At 43.3% G+C, this 18,266-nt stretch overlaps 1 protein-coding gene across 2 annotated transcripts in view; it reads right to left on the reverse strand.

The window, feature by feature from the left end:
• grk1b (G protein-coupled receptor kinase 1 b) overlaps nucleotides 1–15,194 on the reverse strand; it is a 36,125-nt gene extending 20,931 nt beyond the window's left edge. The window contains 3 exon segments of one of the 2 annotated variants that reach the window (NM_001017711.2): nucleotides 10,730–10,857; nucleotides 12,001–12,701; nucleotides 14,625–14,846. In NM_001017711.2, the coding sequence (NP_001017711.2) occupies nucleotides 10,730–10,857; nucleotides 12,001–12,699 (827 nt within the window). In that variant the 5' untranslated portion in view covers nucleotides 12,700–12,701; nucleotides 14,625–14,846. 2 annotated transcript variants of the gene reach the window in all.
• Between the last annotated feature and the right edge of the window lie 3,072 nt (nucleotides 15,195–18,266).

An 18,266-nucleotide genomic window follows, 5' to 3' on the forward strand; every position in this document is an offset into this window, starting at 1 on the left:
CCCTTCGGGGGGAACTTCAGCACTATAAGTGGATTTGATTGTAAAATCCACGCATTGGGAGGTTCGGTTCAGAAGCTACTCGTCTGAAAGAGTATTGAACGGGCCAATTAAGAATGAATTGGCAGCGCAAGCCTGCGCAGGTGAGCGGCATGAGCAATCAACTGAGTATATAAGCTCACCTGGCGCCAGCAGACGCTATCCTTTTCGCTTCAGAGACTTTCTGATCGAGTCGATGAGGGTTCCTCCTGCTGTGACCAGCGATTCTGAGCGAACGAGAGCATTCTCCCGGTCCAGAGTGTGTGCACGCAGTGGCAGACGGTCGAGCTGGGTTTCTCCCTTGCCTGGCGTTCTTTGGGTCCGGTCCTCCAGAGCGGTGCGTATAAAGTTGCAAACTTCACAGAAAGAGCAACACAGTCGTGCAGCACGTCCTTATCAGGACGGCGCTCCGACTGTGCGTTTCTGGATGCGGTGGTTTCCTGTCCTCGGATGATGGGCGCGGGCACTGCGTTACATGTCTGGGGGTCCAGCATGTTAATGCGCTGCTCGCGGGCAGTTCATGTCGTCATTGCGATGCCATGACTGTTGCGCAAGATCGCGGTTAGCCTTTGCAGAAGGGCGAACCACCCCAGTTGTCCCCTGCTCTGCAGCGGGCACTCGGGCAGATCTGAGGGTTTCAGCGAGAGATAATCCGTCGCCCACGGGCCCGCGGACCTCCCGCTCCTCTAAGCGCTCCATCCAAGCTTCGGGCGGGGGAAGCGATCCGTCTAACAGATGGTAGCCCTTACGCCCGATGACACCGGAGACCAGATGTCCATCGCGGCATCGGAGGGTGGGCTTTCATTGTCCGATGATGATCCAGACCCGCTCGCCCCCTTCGGGCTGGTGAGCGCTGTCACTACGGATCCTGAAACGGACATGTTAGCCGTGCTTTCCCGGGCTGCTTCGGCCGTGGGTTGGAGATGGTTTATCCCCCAGCTCCGCGGCCGGACCGACTAGAGGGGCGTTCCCTTCTTCCCGGAGGTGCACAGTAGGCTCACGCGGTCTTGTAAAGCACTTTTTTCTGCTCGTGCTGCGTGTTCCTCCACCCTAACCACTCTTGACGGTGAAACAGCCAGGGGGTATGTGGCGATTCCTCAGGTTGAGTGCGCGATGGCGGTAAATCCGCGCGGCGCCTCTTCTTGGCGGGGTCCGCCTTGTCTCCCATCCAAAGCCTGTAAGTTATCTACCTCCCTCGGAGCTAGAGCTTACATAGCTGCGGGCCAGGCTGCTTCCGCCTTGCATGCGATAGCCACCTACAAGCGCTACCAAGCGCAGGCGCTGGCCGAGCTGCACGAGGGTGGGTCCAACCCAGGCTTACGAGCTTCGCACCGCCGCCGACTTAGCTCTTCGGACTACTGAGTCCGCTGCGTGTGCGTTGGGGAGGACGATGTCCACATTAGTGGTCCAGGAGCGCCACCCCTGGCTGATATGCGCAAAGTCGACAAAGTCCGCTTTCTTGACTTCCCCATATCCCCAGCCAGGTTCGGCGACACTGTCTGTGAATTCACCCAGGAATTCAAGGCGGTGAGAGAGCAGTTGGTGGGTGATGTCTTATCGGCGGTCCGTAGCCCGCTCCGCCCGCCGTGCCATTCATACCTGCTCCTCGCCGAAGGCGCCCGCCTACGAGAGCTGCTCCGCCCCCGCACACGCCTTCGGCGAAGCGAGCGCGTCGGGCACCTCGGAAGCAGGCAGCCCCCCTGCCCAGAACGCCGCTAAGTCCGGCAACGGACCGCGAAGCGCCCCTGGGACAGGCCATCTGGAGAAGAGGGAACTTGCTCTTTCCCCGCTGGAGGGCGGGGCCCTATTTCCAACGGCACTTTTTACTGCCATGAAAACATTATGAAAGGGCACTTTTCACTTCCCCAGATGTGACAGCCCGAAATCTGCCAGTCTGGGACGCTATGCTTTCTAGCTTGCAGATTCGGTGCGTTTCGCCAGTGGCTCACGAGCGCTGGGAGGACGGTCCTTTCTCCCACCCCTCGAGCCTCCCCTCCGGAGCTCGGGTTTGGAGTGAGAGCAAATATCTCACCTCCAGCTTTTCCGTGGGACCCGCGAGCTTCCCGGATCAGCACACCCACTCCGCGCTGCCCCACTGCTGGTACGTCAGCGATTGTAGCGATGAGTCCATTAGCGAGAGCTCTGCCTGCCTGGTTAGCGCGGGCCAGCTCTTCGCGGTGGCTCATACGCACAATCAGACTCGGCTATGCGATTCAGTTCGCGAAACGGCCCCCCCAAGTCACGGGTGTGTATTCACCAGGGTCAGCCCCCTGTCCGCCCCTGTCTTGCGAGAGGAGATTGCTGTCCTCCTGGCGAAGGATGCAATCGAGCCGCTCCCTCCAGCCGAGATGGAGAGCGGGTTTTACAGCCCACGCTTCATCGTGCCCAAAAAGAGAGGTGGGTCACGGCCAATCCTAGATCTGCGCGTTTTGAACCGCTGCCTGCACAAGCTGCCGTTCAGAATGCTCACGCAGAAGCGCATCCTCCGGTGCGTTCGTCCTCTGGGTTGGTCTGCAGCATTAGACCTGATGGACGCGTATTTCCATGTCTCCACTCTTCCTCGCCACCGACAGTTTCTGCGGTTTGCGTTTGAAGGTCGAGCTTGGCAATACAAAGCCCTCCCCTTCGGGCTCTCTCTGTCTCCGCGGGTCCTCACCAAGCCCGCGGAGGGTGCCTCAGCGCCCCTTCGGCTCGCGGGCATCTGCATACTCAATTCTTTACGACTGGCTGATTTTTGCCCTCTCTCGGAGCAGTTGATTATGCACAGAGACAAAGTGCTCTGGCACTTCCACCTGTGGGGGTTTCAGGTCAACCGAGAAAAGAGCAAACTCGCCTCCGTGCAGAGGATCTCTTCTCTCGGGCTGGAGCTGGACTCCGCTTCATGCCGCTCGGATTATTCTATATGAGTCCCCAGACGCGCATGGCACGCGCGCGCACACCGAGTCTCTGTTACTGCGCTGTGTCGCCGCGCCCTCAGCCCTTGGAGCGACCCCTCGTTCCTACAGGCCTGGGTGTCTCTAGAACAGGCGTCCAGTCTTGTTGTCGTTTCAGCAGACACTTCCAACACGGGCTGGGGGGCTGTGCGTTGCGGGCATGCGGCTGCGGACCTGTGGAAAGGTACCCAGTTGCATTGGCATATAGCCTGGAGCTGTTGGCAGTGTTCCTCGCTCTCCACCGTTTTTTTCCGGTGCTGGAGCGGCAACACGTGCTGGTCAGGACGGACAGTACGGTGGCGGTGGCGTATATCAGCCGTTTAGGGGGTATGCGCTCTCGCCGCATGTCTCAGCTCGCCCGCCGTCTGCTCCTCTGGAGTCATCCGCGACTGAAATCGCTGCACGCCATTCATATTCAGGCAAGCTCAACCGTGCAGCCGATGCGCTCTCACGGCAGCCTTGCGTCCTGGAGAATGGAGACTCCACCCCGAGTCTGTTCAGCTGATATGGGCGCGATTCGGGGAAGCCCAGATCGATCTGTTGCTTCCCCCGAGATCGCTCATTGCCAGTTGTTCTTTCCCTGACCGAGTGCTCTCGGCACGGATGCACTGGCTTACAGCTGGCCTCGGGGCACGCGCAAATACGCGTTTCCCCCAGTGAGCCTGCTCGCGCAGTTACTGTGCAAGGTCAGGAAGAGGACGAGGAACAGGTTGCTGGTTGCGCCCCTCTGGCTCAACCGGACCTGGATGTCAGAGCTCTCCCTCGCGATAGCCCTCCCCTGACAGTCCCTTCGAGAGAGCACCTACTCTCTCAGGGACAGGGCACCACCTGGCACCCTCGCCGATCTTTGAAGAGATTTTAGACGCGAGGAAGACTTAGGTAACCTCCGATCGCGGTGGCTAATACCGTCACTCGGGCTAGAGCCCCCTCCCCGAGCGCGCCTATGCCTTGACGTGGAGTCTATTCACTGAATGGTGTGTCTCTCGCTGAGAAGACCCCCGTAATTTGCCAGATCAGCGTTGTGCTTTCTTTACGCCGAGAGAAGTTGGAGAGCAGGCTGTCGCCCTCCACACTCAAGGTTACGTGGCTGCCATCTCCGCTCTCATAACGCGGTGGCTGGCAGCACCGTGGGAACGCATAACCTCATCATCCGGTTCCTCAGGGGCGTTAAGCGAATTAATCCACCCCGCCCCCTCTCATGCCCTCTTAGGATCTCGCCCTCGCTACACAAGCCGCGTCAGATCCCTTCGATCCTCGACTCAGTATCTTTCTGTCCCTGAAGACAGCTCTGCTGGTCGCGTTGATATCGATTAGAGGGTCGGGGACCCGGAGGCATTTTTCGGTCAGTGACTCGTGCCTGTAATTGGGCTGGCTTCTCTCACGTCCTGAGACCCCGCCCGCGATATGTGCCCAAGGTTCCTACCACTCCGTTTTAATACGAGGTAGTGAGCCTGCAAGCGCTGCCCTCGGAGGAGGCAGACCCAGCCCTTCTTATGGTCCAGTTCGCGTTTTGCGTATTATCCGGACCGCACTCAGAGTTTAGATCATCTGAGCAGCTCTTCGTCTGTTATAGCGGTCGGCAGCAGGGAAGTGCCGTACCGAAATAAGTTCCCACTAGATTGTGGATGCCTTTCTTTCACTATCAGAGCCGAGATGAGCCGCGTCCCCCGAGAGCGCGTGCGCACTCCACTCGGAGCTTCGCATCCTCTCGAGCGCGCGCACGCGGCGCCCCTCTAACAGACTTCTGTAGAGCTGCGGGCTGGGTGACACCCAACACATTTGCAAGGTTTTACAATCTGCGAGTGGAGCCTAATACCTCAAGGGTATTAGGTAACCCTTGGTGATTGAGGAAACAATTCGGTAGGGTGTTGAAACACGCTTGCTGCGCCATTTTCCCTAACACGGAGATACGTGCGCCTTTTTATCTGTCAGTAAAGTTCCCCGTCAGGTGAGCCCTGCAGATTCCTCCGTGGCCCCCAGCACTGACTCAGCGGAGGAGTCACTTGCTGGCCCACTACGTTGTAGGTCTGCCCGCTGGTCAGCCCGCGTTTTGGGTAAAGGTGCCTGCTATGCGCGATCCCCACTAGGCGATCCCATATGCTTATTCCGCCACGGTTAAGTCCCCCCCCTGGGCGGACCCGTGTCTTCCCTCCCCGCTAACCACTCTTTTGCTATGCGAACTCCCCCTTTTTTAGGGCTAGTCCATATGTAAATTCTGCCATCTATCCCCCCTTGGGTAACGGATGGCCTCCGCAGCGTCCTCCCTATCGGGATTGCACGCTTCCCAACGTACTGTCGTATTTTCCTAGAATTATCTAGATGCTCACGACTTCCCAAAAAATATATATAAATCCGTAAAACTTCTGTTGAAGTAGGATAAATTAGGGCCAGGGACACGTTGGAGGACCGCGCCCCCCATGATGTGGGTGCGTCACGCTTGCTTGACTATCTCCTCATCGGGGGTGTTGGTAAGGTGCAGTCATTATGGCGCTTTCAATGGGCTCCCAATGCGTGGATTTTACAATCAAATCCACTTATAGTGCTGAAGTTCCCCCCGAAGGGGAACGTTCGAGGTTACTAAAGTAACCCTTCGTTCCCCGAGGAGGGGAACGGAAGCACTATACTCCGTCGCCATAATGACTGTCCCTTAGCTGTTGAAAGTCTCTTCAGCTTAAAAAGGATAGCGTCTGCTGGCGCCAGGTGAGCTTATATACTCAGTTGATTGCTCATGCCGCTCACCTGCGCAGGCTTGCGCTGCCAATTCATTCTTAATTGGCCCGTTCAATACTCTTTCAGACGAGTAGCTTCTGAACCGAACCTCCCAATGCGTGGATTTTACAATCAAATCCACTTATAGTGCTTCCGTTCCCCTCCTCGGGGAACGAAGGGTTACTTTAGTAACCTCGAACGTTATAGCACTCAGTGACAAATGAAATCTACAGAATGTTTGTAAAATACTTCACGTTTGGTATTGATTGAAAGCTAGAAATGTTTCAAATGCATTGGTTTATATGAAGAAACCACACTATGAAAGGTGTTCATGTTATGAGACTTTATTTTAACAACTATGCTATCAAAGCATCACCGACACAATTTGCCAACCCGGCCTTCTAGAGGGCGGAAATGGGGTGTGACTCCACCCCGCAGCTTCTCTGATTGGACAAGTATTGTGTAGACCCAGCCTCTACCAAAGCCTATAAAACTTCTGGGATATCCAACATCCATATCCCTAGCAACCGACTCCATTAATTCCTGAAAGTAAGGAATCCCCTCTTCACCGACGAAGGAATTCCATCACGTCACTGAAGTTGCTACGCTGACCAATCAGCTGCGCCGGGATTTCCCTTTGGACCAGTCGAGGAAACCAAAATTCCATCAGAACGCAAGTAGCACAAACAAGGTTTCTATCCATTGCTGAAACTGGTGTGAATTATATTAAGGTAGTAAAGAATAGCGAAATTCTCTGCTTTTATGGTTTTTCTCAGGTTGCAATGCTAAGAACTTAGCAAAGGCTAGAAGTTGAATCCAGTTAGTCAAAACTCTCCTCAAACTGCTTGTGCTTGTGTGTATGTATGTGCATTTGTTTGTTTTATGTAGATTAGTACTTTGTGTTATAGAGTAGCAATAAACTTTTGTTTCATTTTAAGATCCGTGTCGGTGTGTTGAGTGCTTTATAAGTTAATGCCTCAGCTTCAAATACTGCTACCTTGCTCATTAAATAATTAGATACTGTTTTTATACTGTTGGCCATAATAATAATATAATATAATAATATAATACAGAATTGCTTTACACTAAACGTTCTTTTGCGCATTGGTCTGGAAACGTTCTAGTGCATTTGCTGGACAAATACTTAAGTTAAGTGTACGCTTTAAATAATTCTATGTGAATCATGTTCGAATCTTTGATTTGAATCCCCAAAGTTTAAACATGATTTAAACCAAAGAGCTGATTCTTACATATTATGAAAGGAAACATAAGCTGGACCACAACAGATTAATGGCACAACGAATGCTTAAGTAATGTAGTTTATAGCAAGCATCATGTTTGTAGTTAGGCTCCGTTTACACTGCCAGTTAAATGTAACCCTATTCCGATATTTCGCTCATATGTGACACAGATCGGATCTGTTCTATGACCGTGTGAACACGAAAAAAACACATGCATTCAGATATTCAGAGATTGGTTTCAGGCCTCCTTCATATCTGGAAATAAATCAGATATAGATCGGATATGTGACAATGTGGCTGTCATTTAAACAGGCAGATTGGATTTGAGGCATTCTGTTCTGTACATCATTAAACTTGAGACAATGTGGTGCTTCTCCGTGGTTTAATGACAGAAAGAAGAGTGTGTGTGGAGATGCCGACGCGGTAAACAACATCAGAGGAAATACAGAGAAGGAAAGTGGTCAGTCGCCACGATTCGCTCCCACCAGACCTGAGATCTCTCTCGTACCCACAAATTCCTCTGAATGGTGAAGGACATCATAAAGCATATAAACCATAAGCGCAAGCTGCGATGACGGCCCTTTCCCACCTCCGCTTCAAAATCATTTTAAAGTTGGGCAAACTTTGTGTTGTAACTTTTCCTTTTTGTCACTACTACTACTACTTTGTCACACACTGTGGGCTACACATAGAATAAGTTTATTCTCTTCAACACCAGTGAGCACACAGGCAAAGGCTACAACTTTAACTACATGCACACATCAGGGCCATACCATTACATAAGCTTGGTTGGCGGTAAATCTGGACTAAATCATTCAAACCATACTACACTTTGCATATTTCGCAGAACTAAAACAAGACAATTTCTTCCATTGTGGCTAGTGTGACACAGATGCTAGAACCCGCCTTCATGCATGCGCTACATCTTAAATTGTATGGCAAGTGTAAACACATGAATTGGATATGGATCACAATCAAACAACGTGTAAACAAACAGGCAAACAAATCAGATATAGGCAACAAATCGGAATTGGGCATCAAGACCTGACAGTGTAAGCAGGGCCTTAGATTGTGCCATCTGTCATAATAGTATACAGCAAGTCTATAGGTCTGTTATTTTTACTAAAGACGAGTTTCACCACAACTGTAAAAACTGTATTATGTTTAAAAAAAAGAAACAGCACATTATCGGGATAGGATCTGTATCTGTATCTGTCGATACGATAAATTTGGTATCAGGATTGGATCGGTTTTTAAAAAATTGTATTGGTATATCCCTAGTTTAAAAGTGCTAGTATAGATCAGAAAAAATGGATTGGAGACTAGACCCACTGCAGGACAGTTACTGTTAAAAGAATCAATAGAAGAAGGCCAGTTTGGAAGTGCTAATATAGATCAAGAAAATGTAGCGACTGGAGTCATTGCAGGAGAATTACCGCCTGAAGAATCAGGAGAAGAAAGCCCATTTAGAAGTGGTAGTAAAGATCTGGAAAATGTAATGGAGAATGGATCGACTGCAGGAGAGTTACAGTCAGAAGAAACAAGAGAAGAAAGCCAGCATAAAAGTGCTGCAAATAAAGAGGATGTAATTGCAAACTAATGGTTTTAAATAGTCCTACTAACCCTGCCCACATGCAGATATTTAATATTAATGTGACAGATATATTGAAACGTGTGAGAAAGTCAAACCTTGCCAGCCTGTTATGACATTCCCAAAAAAATGCAGAAGGACAGTCTCTTTAAAGGGAATGGTAGACAGATTGCCAATGGTTGGAATATTCACCTAAAAATGATGCCATCTACTGCTTTGGTTGTGGCATTTCTCTAAGAGAAGAAAAGTTCAATGACAAAACAGCCTGGAAGACATTAGGCATAGATACATGGAGGAGTGCCATTGGAAAAATTAAAGAGCATGTCAGCACAGAGGCCCATATGATAAGCATATTCAGGAGAAAACAACACAAGAGAGAGAGAGAACGACAAAGGAACAGAAAAATCCTAACATGCTTGATTAACATTTTCTTGTATCTGGCATGATAGGGGCAAGCTTTAAGGCAGGCAACTTTTGCTGCTACTACTTTAGCACTACGCTGGAGGGGATGATGATACAAGCTCAAGTGCCAACCAAGGCAACTTTATTGAACTTGAGAAAACATTGGCCGAATACATGTAATGATGCTGCATTTGGATGCCATCCATGAAAAACAAGCCTCCATGGAAAGACACCAAGTGTCCCTTCTTTCAAACATAAGCCAGATTGACATAATAATGTCTTTGGATACCTTCATTAGGAGGAAAATACATAATTAAATCATAGAAGCTCAAATCCTCTCGATCCTTGTGGATGAGACCACAGATGTCTCTCACAAAGAGCAGGTATCCTTTGTAGTTCGCTATGTAAGTGACATGGAAGTAAAGGAGCATTTTCTACAGGTCTGCACTCTTTGAGTCCACAACAGGAAAAAAGTTGGAGAATATTGTCATCTCTTTCCTTCAAGACAATGGACTTGACTTTAAGAATATCAGGGGTCAAGGATATGATGGAGCTGCAAACATGAGTGAAATGTACAAAGGTCTACAGTCCAGAATATGTGCACACAATGAAAAAAACTCTGTTTATTACCAGCTACGCTAATTGAATTTGGTATTCATTGATAGTACTAAATCCAGTGTGTTGTATATTTAGCTGGTCATTATCTTAAGTTTAATTAATGTGTATATTATACAATTAATAATTAAAGAGCGCAGGTCACATTAGGAGTCTGGTAAATAAGTGATGATGTTGATGTTAGACATGATTACGAGATTTGTCAAGAGTGTGAGAGTTGTGGAACAAGAAAGTGAAGGACAACATTAAAAGTATAAAAAGTTCTATTACATCTTTACAGACATAACACAGTCTGTAAAGATTGTTTTATGACATATTTCTCCTCGTAGAGAAACTGTATGTTTTCTGCACTGGTTCTACAAAGAGGCATACATTATTTTTAAAATGCCAGCAGTCATTGTATCCTGGTCAGCATGTTGTTAATATGCAGAAGTTGTCTGACATTCTGTGGGCCTGCAGAAAAAGATCCCTGAAAGCTGAAAGATTTTGTCCAATGTCTTTCTTATGGTGCAACACTCATCTGTGCAATAAAGTAAAATATTAGTTTTAAAGTGATGTTTTGAATTAGCAACAAGTTTTATTCAGCTGTTTTTATGGTCAAGGAGGGGGTGCACATTTTTGGAATGGGTGATCTAACATCATTTTTAATTATTTATTTATTTTTTGTTTTGGTGAACAATTTCTAATAATTTAACCGATTAAGTATTCAGTCTACTACTTAATTGCAAACAAACATTTTTAGATAACTAGGGTGGTTTATTCAGTGCAGATTAAGTGTGGTAGGCGGCCCAACTTTTTGCAAAGCCCAAAATTGCTAGCAGTGGCCCCTGGTGCTGATATAGAGGAGTATCACACAGCTTCTTATGTAATATTGCTCATATATAATACCTCCAAAACAAAATAACATTTAACAAATTAAAAATGATAAAACAGGTAATATTTTCTCAGTTACACATCTTGGAAAACAATCAATGTTGTGTATGTCACCTTTTACATCAGTTGTTGCACCAAGCTGCAATTGCTAGACAACAAGACAACCCTACACCAGATGCTGTGTGTTTAAAGTTTTCTGTTTGATGTAAAATAATGTCATACATATTGTTTTGATTACATTCTAAAATTAAAATCAATTAATTAATAAAAACCTGAATTCTGCTTATATTAATGACATCTTCACACAAACATATAGATGTAATTAGCACCTGAGGTCTCCTCCATTCATGATGGTCATGACCAGGCAGAGGTCTGTTTTGGTCTGGAAAGCATAGGCCAGTGTCACAATGAAACGACTGTGGACTTTAGCCAGGATTCGCTTCTCGATAATTGCACCCTATGAGAAATCAAGGAATAATAAGAAGAAAAAAAACAACAAGGAAAACAAGGTAAATCAGAAATATTTTTAAAATGGTGGCCACATTTAGTTGTGCATGTTGATAAGTTGTTAAATTACTACTGGACAAAATTGTTTGGCTAAAACACGTATTACCAAAAAAATATCTATTTTACATATTAAACATGTTTCAAGCTTTATTTTATTATTTATTATTTATTCATGTTTCTTTATCACACTGACATGGTATGATTTAATAGGTATTATTTAATTGTTGCATCCAAAAAAGTTTGCAAATTATATGATTTTAGCCAAAACTCCATATAGCAATACTACTATACTTGGAAAGCTCTTGCATTATTTGTAAAAATAAAAAATAAAAAAAATAAATAAATAAATAAATGTATATATATATAAGGGCAAATATTATTGGTATTTTAAATACAAAATGCAATTAAGTGTTTAATTACTACAACTAACTACAAAATAATTACAAATAATGTAATACTTATTAAATCAACAATAAGCCTGAAATTAGTTTTCATATAAAAAACAGAGTAAACAGTTTCTGAACAAGACTATAAATGTTAACAAGAGGTTAATTCCATTTACTTCACTAATACCTTTAAAGGCAAGAAGATTATGCTCATTTTACATTCCTTACTGAACTCTAGTTCATTTGCGTTGCTCCTTTCTGCTATGGCTTTCAAAATGTTTTATGAAAATTCCAAAAGACTTCTATCATTTCTTTCATTAATTCCTGAAAACATTTATCTTCTTCCTTATCTCTCGGTCTTATTCTCAGTTGCACCTGAGCTGCTTTTTGGAGTATCAAGCAGAGCCTGCAAGCCTCTTTGCGCTGAGCCAATACACTGCAATTAGAGCTGCTTAAAACCATGTTCTCAGATTAATCTAATCTCATGCCTTTATGTGTCACTTTCCCCTTTTCCTAACTGCTATTTTACCTACTATTATGGAACTTTGGCATTCTTCCACTTGCACAGTTTTGCATACTTATAGGGATTTGAGGTTTGCACATCTCTGGACTAGTCTGGACACTGGATTAATATAATATGTGGTTTGCATGGGATACAAGTGTGTTTTGTTTTGTAATACATGTATCTGTTAACCTCTATCTCTTACGTCATATCCTTTACGTTTCTTCAACCTCTTCTTGTTCAGTTTCTTGTTTGCATACATCTTCCCTGTTGCCTTCATTTGACAAGCATGGACCTCACCAAATCCGCCCTTCCCAAGCACCCTAAAATCCATAAACCAGTCTTCAGCAACAGGCTGGCTCTCAAGCCATTTAAACTGTACATAACGTAGGAAGTACATGCTGTCCTTGAAGCCAGTGAGTGCTTTAGCTTCAAGGTGGACAAGGAGCTGCTGTTCACTCTCTTTAAACAGATCTCCTCGAATGTTCTTGAAGTCCTCTTTCACCCTGCTCACAGCTTTGTCTCCCAGGAAGTCACAGAAGTTTTTGGAGGAAGACTCATAGTATTTGTTGACTATTTTCTGTGCTTTCTTAGCTCGGTCATTTTCCTGGGCAACGATGTAATCTTCGATATCTTTCCACAAATCTACAGGATTCTTGTAATCTGCTTCACTTTCAAGGTATTGTTGAAAGAGACGCTTACCAATTGGTTGGCGTACGCACATACTGTCAAATGAAGTATCCACTATAGTCTTCATTTGTTCACATTGTCTGATGTGTGGCAGGTTGAGCTTGCTACGGTATTTTTTGTCACGCATAGTTGCTGCAGCAGCACCATCTATGCTCCCACGTGCTGAAACATAAGCAGAGTTGGCCACCACAGTCTCCAAACCTCCAATATCCATGTCTAAGAAAGAGAAAAAAAAGCGCTGAAGGGATATCAGGGTTAAACATTTGTTTATACAGTATGTATGTCTGTCTGTCCATCTGTCCTACCTGTCTGTATCTACACGAGTATAAATTACATTATTTGTGTTAACTTTTACAACTGTTAATCAATATATTTAGCATTAGTTATTGCCTCTTCTTCTTTGAGGTACTGCCTAAGGTGGCCTAAGGCTTTAGGGATCAATCACAAACTATAACATTTCGAGTTCACATCTATCAACTCCCTGTAGATCTGTCAATGTGATAAAAGCTTGTCACAAATGCTCTCATCTATTAATTCTCTTTCTCTTGACCTCTCCAGATGGTATGCAAAGAAATTCTTCAGGTTGAAAGCAACAACATCATTGTCATGTTGTAGATTAGCAAAGAGAACTGCAATGTATCTAACCAAAGATGTACATTTAGCTTATGTGAATATTAGAATCTTGTTTGAAACATTTGTGAATAAAGCACTCTATCCATCCATGTGTTCAAGAAATGCTATACATAGATTCACTATAGACAGTAAATATAAACAGTAATGTTGAATATAGACTTTGACTGATGTTTTTTAGATTTATTAAAATAACTTGAGATACTGTCTCATGGAGCTCTGATCCACGCTCACAAGAAGTAGTAAAAATTGATGGCAGTGTTTCCCAGAACAGCCCTGATTCTTTCTCATCCAATTAATGTTAACTATTAATGTTGTCTCACCCTTAATACTTCAAAGCTGTGAATGTGACAGAGCTAAATTGTTTTGCTAAAATAGTAAAATACTATGTCAGTCTCCCTCCATTACATGGTGTGCTTTTAATGACAGCGGGTGACCCGACAAGTTTACCTTCCTGATGATTTATGGGTCAAGAAATACTCATGACCATTTTAAGAGATTTAATTTTTATCTTGAAGTTTCAGGACTTTTCTAAAACGACCCCAACAATTTATATATATATATATATATATATATATATATATATATATATATATATATACATAAAGACAAATATATATAGGGTACAGCAATTGTCTTAAAGGACAATGTTGGCCTGTCAGTTATAAAAACCATTCCACAAATGTGCACCCCCTCCATTGATATCACAAAACTATTATAATTCTGTCATGAATTTTACAAAAGCATCATTAAGATTTTTCTTGACCTCAACTACAAGAGTGCAGATTGAATAATAAAACCAATTAATTTAAAAATAAATTAATAAAACGTTTTAATGACAAAGTATGTTTTTTCAAAATATTTTTGACACAATTATAATGGCCTCAAGACAATAATGTTTATGACAGATGTATTACTTCTATGATTGATTTATTTACTAACTGATGTCCATACAGTAGTTTTGATGCCTTAGTAATGAGGTAAAGGTCAACTCAAACAATGTCATTTTTGTATTTAAATTACAAAACTGAGTGAATGGCACTTAATGACAGTTGTCATGAGCATGCATAAAATCTCATTCATATTTATGACATATATCATTATAAAGTTGCCATGGCAGTTTTATGAATACCCATTTTAAGTGTTAGTCATTTTGCTATTGAAATTAATTTTTCAAAAGATTTTTGGGTTAACACACAGAGATAAATTTAAGAATGCACAGTTAGGACATCTCACTTAAGTAAAAGAATGCTGAAAATATGTCTGTACTTTGTTTCCTGTCCTTTTTCATATATATTGATATGTTTAGTTTTAAACAACTTTTAATTAAAAAAGCCAAAAGCATAATACACCTGTGTATTTTGAATAGTTTGCATCTGTATAATTTGCGAAATGTCTCAACAAATAATAAATAAGTTTTACCCTTGCCACATCACACCAGCATAATGTATGCACAACATTAAAAAAAATCATCTTATTACATAAATAATTCATCTTTAATCTCCCTACCTTTGTTTTTGTAACTCTCCCCTTTGTTGAATCCTTGTGACAAAATAAAACCAATTGAGGTTTAAAAGCTCCCAGAATCAAATCCAAAGCATCTGTCCTCTTTCATTCAGCATTGTAAACTTGGATCGCGCACTGGTACAACCTCCCTCAAGATAATGTAATTTATTGGCTTGCCTCATTCTTTCTTTCCCTCCCTAGTTTCACTCTTGGTTTGATTGCAAATAAGAGAGAAGAGTGAGGGGGAGCTTATAGTCCATCTGAAATCCAAACCGATAGTTCATTAGGCTATGTGGATTATGGTCCGTGGCTTAGAATGGAAGAGACTTGTCACAGTCTATTAGTGTAAGTCTCGGTGGGTCAAGTTATCAAAAGGTCACTGCACAAGCAACAAGCCCCTGATCAGGATGCATTAACTGCTGTCACTCCATCTTGTGTGACTTGGTCTCTGTCAGAAATTAGTCATTCGAGATTAAAATGGCAGTAATGTGCACAGGAAGGTTTTTTTTTTACATTACAATACAACATTACATTTCATTACTTACACATGAGCCATGTTTGTCCTAATGAGCCCTGAATGAAGAAATAAGAAAAGCATTTGTAAAATTTGTTTAGAAAGCGAACAATTGCTACAAGCATTCACGCATTTCTGGAAATAAATTTCAGCTTTGTCATTCTGTGTGTAACCATTCTGAACTGCAATCTAATGGTTAGATACATTTTCTGACATTTAAATAAATTTGGCTCTTAAAAGAAAATCACACAGTTAAATCAATTATGAGCTGTTGAGTTGCACTTAATGTTTGTGCTCTCACTGCACCTGCACAAAATCAGAAATACTCACACAACCTGGTTCACAGTGTTACAACAGTAACACGGGACCAATCATGGTAAATCACACAAAGAATAAAAAATGCATGATATTCTAATCATATATTTGATAGATACAAACTAATTAAAAAAAGGAATTAATATGCATTCATATGCATAATGTGAGCAGTCAAGTCACAATCAGGCCTACAGTGTGAATACAGTGTGAGCAAATTAATCATGAGCTTTGGCTTTACAGTGTGAGCTGGTACACTATACAAAAAGATTTGTTAAATAAACTTCACTTAATCAAGTCACATTGTTGCATTCGCTGGGGGTGGGTTGAGTGCAGTCTGGTGAAGGTAGTGGATGCCGTGTTCTGTTGTCTGTTGAAAAGAGAGGAAGAAATGTTAGCATCTGTGTCAGTCTCACAGAAAAAGTGGTGTCTTCTTTGTCACAGTCACAGTATAATTCCTTAGCGATTGAATTAGAGGTTGCTTTTCTAAAGAGCACTGGCTCGGGTAAGCGTGTAGCGTAACCGCCAACTACAAAAACTTATAGTTTTCATAACAATCATTTATGAGTGTGTGTGTCAGGTTTTGTACCTTGGAGACTAGCGGGACTGAGCCAGGGCAAACACAGTATTACACAGTGATGTCTGCTTATCTCCTCCTAAAACAGCTTCTGCAGACAATGTGTGATGTTTTGAATGTTTTTAATATTTTTGTGGCAGATGAACACAAGTTGCTTTCTTTATGTCCAAAACTAAAAGATTCAGTAAAAGTAGAATGACTGCGATATGTAGCAGTCTTTCCATTTTGGCGCTAGGCTTTTGTAACCGTCACCTAACAACAGCCGTAAACAAAACAGCAGCTCGATGAAGCAAGCGTACCATGGTTCAGGAGGAAAAAACACAGTGTGAACACACTCCAACCGAGAAGGCAGCAAGGGGGGAAAATTAAACTTGGATACAGTCCAGGCAATTGAACCAAGTGTAAAAGCACCCTTATTTACAATCCAGAAAGTAAGTGCAATGAAAAAAGGTAAGAAGTGCTCGTAGTATAGGCTTCTGGATGTTGAGTAGGGTGTTCTTCAGGGGTGGGTTGAGTGCAGTTTGATGAAGATGGTGGATGCCGTGATCAGTTGGTCGAGTCTGTCGAGAGAGAAAGAGAGAAATGTTAGAGGTTATAGCTAAATTAAGTAGTGGTCCCTTCTGGTTATATTCTCTCTCTTTGGCAGCAGGTTCTGGTGATGAGGTGAGTCCATGTGATTATGGCTCTCTGGCGACATTGGAGAGAAGTACTGGCCACAGCTGACTAGGGGTGTAACGATACACCAAAGACACGGTTCGGTTCATTTCACGATTTTGGAGCCACAGTTCGGTTCGGTTTCTTTTTGCTGTGCGGTTAGGGTTTATTTCATCTTAACAGCAATGCTAAGGAACAATAGACTTAAAAACAACTTAATAACAACAACATCTAAACTTTTTTTTATTAACTTGCCATCACATTTTACTACAATAAGGATACCCAAGGAAACAACAAAAATTAAATAAAAACCTCAATTAAAGAATAGTAAGAAAAAAACAATTCTCTTCAGTGCAGCCATCTTAACTAAGTAAACTAGAATTAAATAACTGCAGTGTAGACTAGTGAAAGATCAACAGGCTTGTCCTCTGTAAGGACATTTGGAATATTCCATTAAAGGGGGGTGGTCCACTATGATATTATATTTTAAACTTTAGTTGATGTGTAATATAGGTGTGTGAACATAAACAACATCTCTGAATGTAAAAAGTTCCAAGTTCCATGCAAAGGGCGACCTTTGTTTTTACAGAGTTAGCTTTGCAAAGCCTACAATGAACGAATTTTGGGGACTACAAAAAATACTTCCGCCCCCTGTGACATCACAAAAGTTCATTACTGCGCAAACGCTATAGCAGAGATAAAGCTAAAAATGTGTCTAAACACGACTGTTTTCACAGAGCTTCGTCTGTTTCTGTATTTGGGCTCATAAAGGACACGACACAAAGACAGAAGTGCTTACAGTTCAATATTAATTATGTTCCAGAGAATTCTAAAATACACAGCAAGCATGATTTGACAAAACAGCTCCAGAATCTCTCCCAGTTCAGTGCTGGATTTGGCTAAAATCTCCTCAACAGAAGATGTCAGGTACAACCAGTAAGTGTTTTTATTTGTTAAAATTGATCATGACATGTACAGTGTCTAGTGTTATCCGAATGCTGTGGCAACGATGTAAACAATGCGAAATACTGCTTTGCGGGCAAATGATTGAGCTACATATTCATATTTATCAGTCAAACTGCTGTAAACACACACACACACACTCAACCAGCACGTTCGTGTCTCTTATGTGTGTGCGCACGGGACTGCACTGATTGTCTTCAGGCAGCTTTTCCATGTGTTTCACATGTCAGATAATGAAGTCGCAAAAGATATGTGGATGATTCATATTACTTATACCTGCATATTCCAGATACAGAACAATTAATCCAGGCTCAAACAGGTAGCATCCCACATCGTGTGCTTTATTCTTCTGTCACGATATATATTACAGAAAATAACTGAATCGGAGCATCAGGGAAAAAGAAAGTCCAGCGCACATGCGCTTGTTACAGAAAGTTCACAAATTCACACACACACACACACACACACACACACACACACCTACACACACACAGACACAGACATAGATGGAGACAACATTCACACCACACATACACGCAAACGCTATTAAAGGTGCCGCACCCCAGTTTCACTCGTTACAGACACTGTCAGATTTTATTATAAAGAGCAGGCAGAAGGCTGACTG

This window comes from Danio rerio, chromosome 5, assembly GCF_052040795.2.
Source record: "Danio rerio strain M-AB ecotype USA chromosome 5, GRCz13ab, whole genome shotgun sequence".
In the NCBI taxonomy this organism is placed as follows: domain Eukaryota; kingdom Metazoa; phylum Chordata; class Actinopteri; order Cypriniformes; family Danionidae; genus Danio; species Danio rerio.